A 13,150-nucleotide genomic window follows, 5' to 3' on the forward strand; every position below is an offset into this window, starting at 1 on the left:
TGTTGGACAATCAGTCTTCTGAATACTTTTCTTCTCATAAACCTATGACCCATTAAACAGTAAGTCCCCATGTCCACCTCACCTCAACCGCTGGAAGCCACCATTCTACTTTCTGTCTCTGTGAATTTGACTATTTAGGTGTTTCACAGAAGTGGAATCATACAGTATTTGTCTTTTCGTGACTGGCTTATGACACTTAGTATAATTTCTCAGGATTCTTCCATGTTGTACCATGTGTCAGAACTTCTGTCTTTTTAAAACTGAATAATTTTCCAATGCACCTTTAGACCACATTGTATTTACCCATTCCTTTGTGGATGAGCATTTGCTTTGCTTCCATCTTTCGGCTACTATGAATAATGCTGCTATGAACATGGGTGTACAAATTTCTCTTTGAGATTCTATTTTCAGTTCTTTTGGGTGCACACCCAGAAGTGGAATTGCTGGATCATATTGTAGTTTTATTTTGAAATTTTGGAGGGACCACTGTAATTTATCTATAGCAGCTGCAACATTTTACATTCCTACTAACAGTGCACAAGTGGTCATCAGCAGCATTTGAGCAAGAAGAAAACAGAGATCCAAGGCAGTGAATGACTTCTTCAGGGTATAGGGGTGATGATAGAGCCAAGATTTTAATCATAGTTTCCTGGGGTTTTCCCCTTGCTCTTAACCAAAATGTTAAATGTGACTTTGGCATATCCAGGGTGGAAGCCCCCTGATAGTGACTTGCAATCTCTGGGTCAGCCTAGCCCTGCAGAGCAGTATAGGGAGGAGACATTTCATGCCGGCAAAGGGAGCAGGAAACAGAATCCTGTCATTTCTGGTTCAAAATGAAGGTTAGTTCCCCCCTCCCTCCAGGCAGCTGGGAGACCACTCTGGTTTGATACTTTGACTGAGCTGGGCTAGAACCTGTCCCTCCCCACAAATTTCTTCCCATTCTGCCCCAAATCAGAGTTCTTATTCTTCGTCACTCTGTGAGTAATGAAACAGAAAGCTACCGGGTTTCAGGATCTTTGGTGTAGGAATCTGAGTGGGTGAGAGGGAGGCGTGTCCCACAGGCTCCTCCCCTCAGCACATCGAAGCCTTTGTTTGACTTGTTGCCTTCTTGCAATTTTCCTTTATTGCTAGATTTAAATTGCAACCCTCATCTCCCAGCTCTCCTGGTTCAACTTGCCTGTTATATTTTCTGGCCCAACATTAATTTCCTCTTTACATATTAACTTGGAGAAAGAAATAGCAACTCACTCCAATATTCTTGCCTGGATAATCCCATGGACAGAGGAACCTGGTGGGCTACAGTCCATGGCATGGCAAAGAGTTGGACACGATATAGCTATAAAGCAAGCACATTTCCTCTTGAGAAATCTGTATGCAGGTCAGGAAGCAACAGTTAGACCTGGACATGGAATAACAGACTGGTTCCAAATAGGAAAAGGAGTATGTCAAGGCTGTATTTTGTCATCCTGCTTATTTAACTTATATGCAGAGTACATCACAAGAAATGCTGGACTGGATGAAGCACAAGCTGGAATCAAGATTGCCGGGAGAAATATCAATAACCTCAGATATGCAGATGACACCACCCTTACGGCAGAAAGTGAAGAGGAACTAAAGAGCCTCTTGATGAAAGTGAAAGAGGAGAGTGGAAAAAGCTCAACATTCAGAAAACTAAGATCATGGCATCTGGTCCCATCACTTCATGGCAATAAATGGGGAAACAGTGTCAGACTTTTTATTTGGGGGGCTCCAAAATCACTGCAGATGGTGATTGCAGCCATAAAATTAAAAGACGCTTACTCCTTGGAAGAAAAGTCATGACCAACCAAGATAGCATATTCAAAAGCAGAGACATTATTTTGCCAACAAAGGTCCATCTAGTTAAGGCTATGGCTTTTCCAGTAGTCATGTATGGATGTGAGAGCTGGATTATAAAGAAAACTGAGCGCCGAAGAATTGATGCTTTTGAACTGTTGGAGAAGACTCTTGAGAGTCCCTTGGACTACAAGGAGATCCAACCAGTCCATTCTAAAGGAAATCAGACCTGAATATTCACTGGAAAGACTGATGTTGAAGCTGAAACGCCAATACTTTGGCCATCTGATGTGAAGTACTGACTCATTTGAAAAGACCCTGATGCTGGGAAAGATTGAGGGCAGGAGGAGAAGGGAACAGAGAATGAGATGGTTGGATGGCATCACCGACTCAGTGGACATGAGTTTGGGTAAACTCCAGGAGTTGGTGATGGACAGGGAGGCCTGGCGTGCTGTGGTTCATGGGATCACAAAAAGTAGGACAGGACTGAGCAACTGAACTAAATTGAACTGAAGCACATGTTAACTAGTTGATCCACTTTGTGAATCATCTCGGTCTACTCTCCCCACTCTTGAAAAGAAACTCTGAGATTTAGTATTTTGTATACTTTTTCCCTCAAAATACATCCCATGATGCAAATTGAAGGTCCAACTTATATCTGTTAATGAATGTTCGCTCTTCCAGCACTGCAGGCCCCGCCAGTGTTTCCAGGGCCTGGAGCTAGGCCTTGGACAGCCTCAGTGGGAACCACATCTCTCAGGCATTACAAAGAGTTTTCTCTCAGTATGTGCCTGCCTACCTGACCACGTACCCAGACTTTTGGGCACTGGCCCTGGTGCTGCTGCTTATGGGTGAGACAGGGGTCAGAGGTAGGATGGGAAGAGCGGAATGTGGGATGGGGGGAGCTGGGAACTTGGCTGCAGAAGGCTTGGGGCTCCAGACTAGTGGGGGAATTAGGACTGGAATGAAGACAGGAAGGAAGGCACAACTCAGACTGTTGTTTCCCACCTTTGGCATTATCAGCAGTTTGGGCTGGATCATTCTTTGGTGGGAGGGAGCTGTCCTGTTCATTTTAGGTTTTGTTTTTAATCATTGTCAGATTTTGAATAACATCCCTGCCCTTTGCTCACAGGATAATAATGACCCCCACAAACTGCAACAATCAGAATGTCTCCGGACATTGCCAAAAGTCTCTTGGGAAACAAAATCACCCCCACCTGGCAATCTTTTACTTAGACTTACAAATTCCTTTCTTGTCCTGAGACTGAAGATGTTTGTTTGAAATTCACACAAAATAAAATGAACCATTTTACTACATTCCCCCAAGTGTATTGAGCTATTTTTGACATACAATATTATATAATTTTAAGATGTACAAAGAGATGATTTGATGGATGTGTTTGTTGTGAGATGATGGCCACAGTAAGAAATTAACCATCTGAAAGTGCACAACTCAGTGGCACTTACCACATTCACAGTGTTGCGCAACCGTCATCTCCCTCTGGTCCAAACATTTTCATCACAACCAAAGGAAACCCAGTAACCGCTGAGCAGTCTCTGCCCATCTCTCACCTACGCAAACTCAAGCCTCTGAAAACTGCTAGTTTTCTTTCCGTGTCTATGGATTTGGTTATTTTGGGTGTCTCATAGTCCATCTTTCCACAGGAGTACCGATTCTGGGAGCTCGTCAGTCAGCCCTGGTTACTAACCTGTTCACAGGCATCAACATTTCGGTTCTCAGCTTCATCATCATCTCTGGCTTCATTAAGGGAGACCTGCACAACTGGAAGCTCACAGAACAGGGCTACAGATCGAACACATCTGGATCCGATGACACCTATAGGCTAGGAGGTTCCTCTTGTCCATAGTAGTGCTTGTGGGGGTAACACAGAGCTGAGACTACGATGGGGACTAAAGAGACCTGGGATAACAGATCCTGTGAAGGGGGGCCTGGAGCCCAGGACTTAGTATTAACTAAGTATCATTATTATTATTAATACTAATAATCCTTACGGGTTTTTTTACACTTTGAAAAGATAAATTTAATGAAACGTGAAATATATCTCAATAAAGCTGTAAAATTAACTAAGGATTCCAGTACAGATGGCTGACACACCTCAACTAAAATTTTTCCTCATTCCTTCTCTCACCATAGCTTGGGCCCTCTGGGTTCTGGAGGGTTTCTGCCTTTTGGCTTTGAAGGGATTCTCCATGGAGCAGCAACATGTATCTATGCTTTTCTTGGTTTTGACATCAGTGCCACTACAGGTAACATGTCACTGTGTGTCCCATGAGGGATGTGGGTATAGTGTGGGCTGCCCTTGGGCCCAGGGGCTAGTAGTAGGTCAGTCAGCTTCTGGAGATGAAAGAAGATATTGATTTTTTGTTTTCACCCCGGTGCTTTTACTGACCTCCACCACTGTTGCAGGGGCAGAAGCCCTGAACCCTCATCGTTCCATCCCCTGGAGCATCTTGATCACCATCTTCATCTGCTTTCTGGCGTACTCTGGAGTCTCAGCTGCGCTCACCCTCATGGTGCCCTAGTACCTGATTCACCCCGTGAGCCCCTTGCCGCAGGCTTTTTTCCATGTTGGGTGGGGCCCTGCCAGATATGTTGTGGCTGTTGGCACCCTCTGTGCTCTTTCATCCAGGTCAGTGCCAAAACTTTGTCTCAGTATACTGCCAAATTAAAAAGTATCTTAGCCCTAAGGATTGAGAGACAAGAGGGAACGGTGTGAAGACTAGGGAACAGGGTCCACGTCCCCACGTGTTTCCATTTTCTCTCCCAGCCTGGTGGGGGCCTTGATCCCCATGCCCCGTGTGATCTACTCAATGGCAGATGACGGGCTCCTTTTCCGGGACTTGCCCGCATCCACGCCCGCACCCGTACCCCCGTCACAGCCACCTTGGCTTCTGGAATTCTTGCAGGTAAGTAAATAATGCTCATTCCTTCTTTGATCAGTTTTCTTAGCTTGGATATTCCCACTGGTTTCTCACTCTTTCTTCGCTGTGTTTTTGCCCTGTGTTTTTACTCTTTTTTACTGTGTTTTTACTCTTTGAGTTCAGTGACCTTGTGGAGCTCTCATCAGTTGGGATCCTGCTTGCTTACATCATGGTGGCTTTTTCTGTTCTTGTTCTCAGGTGAGACCCCACGACACCTTGACTGGGGGTCCTGACATTGAGGGGATTGATGGGAAGGTAATTCTCTTCTGCCTTCATACTGCCTTCTGAATTTTCCGCTATGGTTAAGTTGGGAAAGAGATGGACTAGACTGTCTGATGTTGGATGAGTAGGGGCTACTATTATCACTGCCTTCATACCTCTAATTCAGATACCAGCCAGACCAGAACTTAAGCAAGAATGAGAAAGCAAAAAATGAAATTGAGATTTGTGAACGTGACACAAGTTCTTTGGACCCTGTACCAGAAGCAGGAACCTCATGGATTCTAAAGAGACTATGTGACCCTATCCACATCACCCCCACCCAGAAATCTGGCCAGATTGTGGATGTGCATTCCTGCTAGATTTCTCTTTGGTCATTTTCTGAAATTGATGGTATGTGGAGGGAATGTGTCTTTTCTGTCAGTTGAGGTGTCTTAGAGACATGATGTCCCTTCCTGAGATGGGCAGCCTGGGGAGGGGAGTGACCCGAGGTCCTAACATCTTTGGCTTCTGGGTCCAGCCTGTTCTCCTCCTGCTTGACCCTTGCAGTTCTCCTGCTGACCATCCTGAGCCTGATCCTGGCCCAGTGGCCCAGCCAGGTGTTCTCTGGAGACCCCGGGCTCACAACAGTGGCTGTGCTGCTGCTGCTGCTCATCACTGGGGTCACGGTCATCATCTGGAGGCAGCCCCAGACCCCTCTCCTCTTCCGTTCAGGGTAAGCGACCTTATGTGTCCAAAGTGTCCACCTTGAGTGAATGAAGTCTGCGTGCTTCAAACTGTAAACATCATTTGCTGGACCAGGAATGAGGGGAGTTATTAAAACTAATGAATTCTTCCCTGATCCACACTCAGTGCTCTACATACACTATCTCAGTAGGCACTGAACACACAGCCTGAATTGGACTGAACTTGTCCCACCCACGTGGGGTAGGGTCTTTCAGACATCTGGGCTGTGTTCAGGGATGAACTGACCAGGTCCCTGCTCTGCCTGTCCTCCCACCGGTGAACAACTTTGTGAACATTTACTCGATGATGCAGATGACCTCTGGGACCTGGGCCCTATCTGGAGTCTGGAATGTGACTGGTAAGTGGTTTTCTTGGAAAATGAGACCACTTAAGTGAGTGAACCCAACCATCTCCCTACTACCTCTCTCCTAAACTGTGTCAGACACCATAAAAGGAGACCTACTGGGCATTTGTAAATGGGGAGAGCACCTACTTTCCCTTCTCACTGTCTCATTTCCCTACTAGGATCTGTCACATACTTAGGATATGGGATCCGACGCAGCTTGGAGAACAATGAGCCACAGCCACCAACCTCCACCTCCCAGAATCTTGACAAAAACATCCCCGGTGCTGGTTCAGTTTAACCAAAGGACATCGATGTTGTGTGGAATCCCTTCATGCCCTGGAAGACCTGCTGGTTCAGAGGGCACTTTGAGCCTCTATGGAGTGTGAATGTGGGATGCATTTAGAACCCTGTATATATTGCTAGTGGACACAATGACTTAAATCTTATACAGTTTTAAAGTAAACTTCTCAAAGCATAATATGCATACAGAGAATTCCATGTTTCATAAGCATACAGCGAGATGAATTTTCAGAGAAAGTCCAAAAAATGTAACCTGCAACCAACAGAAGAAATAAAATATTAACCTGCACATAAGAAGCATCTTGTGCCAACTTCCAGTAAAAACACAGAGATGGCAACATGGGGAAAAAACACAGGTAACTATATATTGTGTCAAGAGTTTCACTTCATGTATTAGGACACAAATATATTGGATGTAGAAGAAAGGTAAGAGATACATTGTGAAAACAGTAACAAAAAAACACCTAGCACAGTCATATTAATATGCAAAGTAGACTTTAAGAAACAGAAAATAACAGATAAAGTGGATCATTTCATAACGATAAATGGAAAAGGTTATTTTTATCTTTTTCCTTGGCTAACAAGATGTAGTGTATCATTGGGTACATAATCATTTTCTTTACTCTTCTGTCACAGACTTTAGCATTGCACAGTAGAGTTGAATAGATAAAGTTCTTCATTGAAAACAGAAGCAAAAACGAAACACCCTGCATTGCCAGAGGCAAGAGTAAGGGATGGGAAGCAGTAGTTGGTTATAAATGGTTAGTCGAGTGGAACTAAAAGATAAGAAGTGAAGCTGAAGGGACAATATAAAAAGCGGTTACCGTCGGACAGAATGCTTGAAGTTGAGATTATGGACATTGAAGATGTTGGTAGCAATAGAGTATAGCGTTGTTTGTGGGAACGAACACCCGAAGTAGGGTGAAGGAGTGATGGAAGATAAGATATTGAAATAAAAAGTTATTAGATGAATTAAAACCAGATGGAGGAAAAAAAAAAAACCAGATGGAGGAGGATGAACAGAATTAGGAAAATCAGTATCTTGAAGGACCTAGTGAAATTAGATTTAGGAAACAATGGAGGCTGAAACTGTCAGGTGAGACTGTGATGGAGGAGGCTGACATCACCTGATTGCTGTTCTTCCCTTACCGCTGGGGGACAGCCAGATATCCCATCCTGCCCAGTGTGCTGTGACAGGCAACACAGAACACCGCCCGGAACACAGCCCCGATGAAAAGCTGAGTTAGAAAGTCACCAAGCCTCTAGATCAACCACCAGCTCATAGAAGACAAGAGGGATAGATTCACATTTTAGCTAAAAGCATAATCAGCCAAACCAGAATATAGACAGTTCTCCAAGACAGAAAAGTGGTGCAGTTCCTGTAACAATTAAATAATATGACCCAAACTGGACATTAACTCATTAACTAAATGATAATCACCCATACAGGCATATCTTGGAGATATTGCTGGTTTAGTTCCAAACTTCCCCAATAAAAAGAATTGGCAATAAGAGGAAATTTGGGTTTTTTTCATTTTCCAGTGAGTATAAAAGTTATGATCACACTACACTGTATGCTTCTCAGTGTACATAAAATTCTATCCAAAAAGCAATGCATATGCCTTAATTTAAAAAAAAAAAAAGTTTTTGCCAAAATAATACTAAGCATCTGTTGACAACATGAAGTGGCTATAAACCTTCAATTTGTAAAAATGCAGTATTTGCAAAGCATAATAAAGCCAGGTGTGCCTGTACATTTGCCTGCGTCTGTGCATATTAAAATACGTATATGTTGGAACCTCTCTGGTGGTCCAGTGGCTAAGACTCTGTGTTTCCACTGCAGGGAGCACAGGTTCAATCTAGGGAGCACAGGTCAGGGAACTAAGATCCCACATGCTGCACAGCATAACCATAAAAATAAAAATAAAATGAAATAGGTACTGTATAATTAAAACATATATAATATATGCATCAGTTCAGTCGCTCAGTTGTGTCCAACTCTTTGCGATCCTATGAATCGCAGCACGCCAGGCCTCCCTGTCCATCACCAACTCCCGGAGTTCACTCAAACTCACGTCCATTGAGTCAGTGATGCCATCCAGCCATCTCATCCTCTGTCGTCCCCTTCTCCTCCTGCCCCCAATCCCTCCCAGCATCAGAGTCTTTTCCAATGAGTCAACTCTTCGCATGAGGTGGCCAAATTATTGGAGTTTCAGCTTTAGCATCAGTCCTTCCAAAGAAATCCCAGGGCTGATCTCCTTCAGAATGGACTGGTTGGCTCTCCTTGCAGTCCAAGGGACTCTCAAGAGTCTTCTCCAGCACCACAGTTCAAAAGCATCAATTCTTCGGCGCTCAGCTTTCTTCTCCTTGCTCTCAAATTCATATGTAGATGTCCTAATTCTGAGGACCTTAGAACATGACTGTATTTGGTGATAGCACCTTAAAGACATAATTAAGCTTAAATAAGGCCATTAGAAGAGGTCCTACCTTGTGTCACTAATGTTACAAGAAGAGAGATTTAGCAAATAGAAGTAAAAGACACCTAGACAGAGTGAACAGTGAAATTCAGATAAACAAGAAAACTTACAAAAAGACTGTTCACTCTATCTAGGTGTCTTTTACTTCTATTTGCTAAATCTCTCTTCTTGTAACATTAGTGACACAAGGTAGGACCTCTTCTAATGGCCTTATTTAAGCTTAATTATGTCTTTAAGCTGCCATCACCAAATACAGTCATGTTCTAAGGTCCTCAGAGTTAGGACATCTACATATGAATTTGAGAGCAAGGAGACACAGTCAGCCCACAAAATATTTGACTACCACTTTCTTCCCAGTAGCCAAAACAGTGTCTTGAAAACAGTAAGCGCTCAGTATTATTAGATGAGAGATATAATGAAAATGTCATGTATATGTAATATTTCAAGTATCCTAAGAAGGAGAAAATTTTATTTACAAGATGTTATCAAAGGGAGTGTGCAATATTTATTTGGGAAAAAATATTCGGTTTAACTACGTGGGATGGAAAATGAGTCTTTAAAGCCATGTCTAATCTATGAGTGGTTCTGGCCAGATCATTTTGCAGGGGAAACAAAATACAGGGAAAAATTGGGAAGAAGAGAGGAAGGTGGTGAAGGGGTTCTGTAAGGTGAGAATGCCTTCCCTTGATCTGGTCTCTCACTTTCGTAAGAAAATCATGAAGTGATGGGTGTAGGTCTCATGGTAAGTTATAAAGGAGTTTTTTTAATTGTTGTTATTGGCCTGAATTAGTAAGAGCTGCAGTTCCTAACCTTTTTGGCACCAGGGACCAGTTTCGTGGAAGACAATTTTTCCATGGGAGAGGATGGTTTGGAGAAGATTCAAGCAGATTACACTGACCGTGCACTGTATTTCTGTTATTATTACACCGCGATACACAATGAAATAATTACACAATTCACCATAATGCAGAATCAGTGGGAGTCCTGAGCTTGTTTTCCTGCAACTAGACAGTCCCACCTACGGGTGATGGGAGACAGTGACACCCTAGGTGTGTTGCTTATGTCCAGTCTACTCCATAATCTCAATTTGGTTGTTGTCACTGCCGAAAACTCTACTTCCCAAAGATAGGGTGTTGGAAATGGAAGCAGACTTTTTTCAGTGCTTTTGCAGCAATCTCAGGATATTCCACTTTGACTTTAACCCAGAACATAATGGAGATTTGAAGTTGTCTCAAACATACTTTTAAGGGCACCATCATTTGCGTCCTCAAGCAATTGATCCTCTTCTAGCAGGGACAGTCTATTCACCTGGCTTACTCACAAATGAGTCACGGATCCATTCCTTCCCAGTTCAGGGGTCTTCTGTGGTTGGGAAATAATGCTCAAACTCTTGAAAGCTGACATGGGTGATTGTGCACCAGCTGGAGGAAAGAAGGCCCTGACTCAGTCTCTTTCAAAACCTCTGCTAATGTTTGAAACGTCAAAAATCCCAATGTTCATGAGTTGCCCCTGTGATTCCAGTTGGGCTTTGAAGGCAGCCTCTTTACCTGCCTACTTCAACACAGTTGTCATTCTTCTCCGAAGTGACAGATTGAGTTCATTAAGCAGATTGAGTATGTCATATAAGTAAGGCAGTTTTGTGACCCATTCTGTGACACTGAAATGTGCTAGCAGTGGTGACTGTTTTTCTTTAAAAAAAAAATCTCTGGAGCAGCTCTCAGAACTCAGAAATGCTGGCCTGTGATCTACATTCAGCTTTCTCACTTCTGTATATAAAAGATGTATGCGCTCTCTGCATCTCCTCACAGAACCATGTGAATAGATGTGAGTTAAGCGCATGAATTCAATTGGTTCCTGATTTTAATCACATCCTGCAATACATTGTTAAGTTCAGGTGACATTTTCTGGCTAGCCAGCATTTCTCTATGGAGGATACAGAGCAAAGACCCACATTCAGAAGCGAGCTCTTTGACCCGAATAGTGAAACCAGAAATCCATCCAGTCACAGCAGCCACTCCGCCTGTGCATATATTAATACAAAATGACCAATTCAGTTTTCCTGATCTGTAAAGACTCAAAGACTTGAGTACTTCTGCAACCGTGGCGTTGGTTGCCCACAAAAGTTCACATAATATATCCTCATGCACATCCTCCTGAAAAATAAATTGCACATAAACAAGCCTTGCTGTCAACATCGGTAGACTCATCAACCAGAACTGTGTACCACAGTGACTTATTAATCCCCTCTAACAATTGTGCCTCAATATCCTCTGCTATTTCATCCATTTGTCTAATTATGATGCCAGCCAAAAGAAGAACACGTACCACCTTTTGAACCACAGTTCAGTTCAATTCAGTTCAGTCACTCAGTCATGTCCGACTTTTTATGACTCCATGAATCACAGCACGCCAGGCCTCCCTGTTCATCACCATCTCCCGGAGTTCACTCAGACTCACGTCCATCAAGTCCGTGATGCCATCCAGCCATCTCATCCTCGGTTGCCCCCTTCTCCTCCTGCCCCCAATCCCTCCCAGCATCAGAGTTTTTTCCAATGAGTCAACTCTTCTCATGAGGTGGCCAAAGTACTGGAGTTTCAGCTTTAGCATCATTCCTTCCAAAGAAATCCCAGGGCTGATCTCCTTCAGAATGGACTGGTTGGATCTCCTTGCAGTCCAAGGGACTCTCAAGAGTCTTCTCCAACACCGCAGTTCAAAAGCATCAATTCTTCGGTGCTCAGCCTTCTTCACAGTCCAACTCTCACATCCATACATGACCACAGGAAAAACCATAGCCTTCACTAGACGGACCTTAGTCGGCAAAGTAATGTCTCTGCTTTTGAATATGCTATCTAGGTTGGTCATAACTTTCCTTCCAAGGAGTAAGCGTCTTTTAATTTCATGGCTGAAGTCACCATCTGCAGTGATTTTGGAGCCCCCAAATAATAAAGTCTGACACTGTTTCCACTCTTTCCCCATCTATTTCCCATGAAGTAATGGGACCAGATGCCATGATCTTCGTTTTCTGAATGTTGAGTTTTAAGCCAACTTTTTCACTCTCCTCTTTCGCTTTCATCAAGAGGTTTTTTAGCACATCTTCACTTTCTGCCATAAGGGTGGTGTCATCTGCATATCTGAGGTTATTGATATTTCTCCCAGCAATCTTGATTCCAGCTTGTGTTTCTTCCAGTCCAGCGTTTCTCATGATGTACTCTGCGTATAAGTTAAATAAGCAGGGTGACAATATACAGCCTTGACGTACTCCTTTTCCTATTTGGAACCAGTCTCTTGTTCCATGTCCAGTTCTAACTGTTGCTTCCCGACCTGCATACAGATTTCTCAAGAGGCAGGTCAGGTGGTCTGGTATTCCCATCTCTTTCAGAATTTTCCACAGTTGATTGTGATCCACACAGTCAAAGGCTTTGGCATAGTCAATAATGCAGAAATAGATGTTTTTTCTGGAACTCTCTTGCTTTTTCCATGATCCAGAGGATGTTGGCCATTTGATCTCTGGTTCCTCTGCTTTTTCTAAAACCAGCCTGAACATCAAGCAGTTCACGGTTCATGTATTGCTGAAGCCTGGCTTGGAGAATTTTGAGCATTACTTTACTAGCATGTGAGATGAGTGCAATTGTGCGGTAGTTTGAGCATTCTTTGGCATTGCCTTTCTTTGCAATTGGAATGAAAACTGACCTTTTCCAGTCCTGTGGCCACTGCTGAGTTTTCCAAATTTGCTGGCACAGCATCATCTTTCAGGATTTGAAACAACTCAACTGGAATTCCATCACCTCCATTAGCTTTGTTCGTAGTGATGCTTTCTGAGGCCCACTTGACTTCACATTCCAAGATGTCTGGTTCTAGATTAGTGATCACATCATCATGACTATCTGGATCGTGAAGATCTTTTTTGTACAGTTCTGTGTATTCTTGCCACCTCTTCTTAATATCTTCTGGTTCTGTTAGGTCCAGACCATTTCTGTCCTTTATCGAGCCCATCTTTGCATGAAATGTTCCCTTGGTATCTCTAATTTTCTTGAAGAGATCTCTAGTCTTTCCCATTCTGTTGTTTTCCTCTATTTCTTTGCATTGATCACTGAAGAAGGCTTTCTTATCTCTTCTTGCTATTCTTTGGAACTCTGCATTTAGACGCCTATATCTTTCCTTTTCTCCTTTGCTTTTTGCCTCTCTTCTCTTCACAGCTATCTGTCAGGCCTCTCCCGACAGCCATTTTGCTTTTTTCCATTTCTTCTCCATGGGGATGGTCTTGATCTCTGTCTCCTGCACAATGTCACGAACTTCATTCCATAGTTCATCAGGCACTCTATCT

General features: G+C 43.3%; 1 protein-coding gene across 1 annotated transcript in view; it reads left to right on the top strand.

The window, feature by feature from the left end:
- Nucleotides 1–5,736, top strand: part of LOC102174328 (cationic amino acid transporter 3-like) — a 29,701-nt gene extending 23,965 nt beyond the window's left edge. Inside the window, exons 12-16 of the mRNA XM_005692937.3 lie at nt 3,535–3,666; nt 4,244–4,358; nt 4,605–4,743; nt 4,957–5,013; nt 5,692–5,736. Of these exons, the coding sequence (XP_005692994.2) occupies nt 3,535–3,666; nt 4,244–4,358; nt 4,605–4,743; nt 4,957–5,013; nt 5,692–5,736 (488 nt within the window). The remainder of the gene's footprint in view (nt 1–3,534; nt 3,667–4,243; nt 4,359–4,604; nt 4,744–4,956; nt 5,014–5,691) is intronic.

The sequence above is a fragment of the Capra hircus genome, chromosome 18 (genome assembly GCF_001704415.2).
Source record: "Capra hircus breed San Clemente chromosome 18, ASM170441v1, whole genome shotgun sequence".
Lineage (NCBI taxonomy): Eukaryota > Metazoa > Chordata > Mammalia > Artiodactyla > Bovidae > Capra > Capra hircus.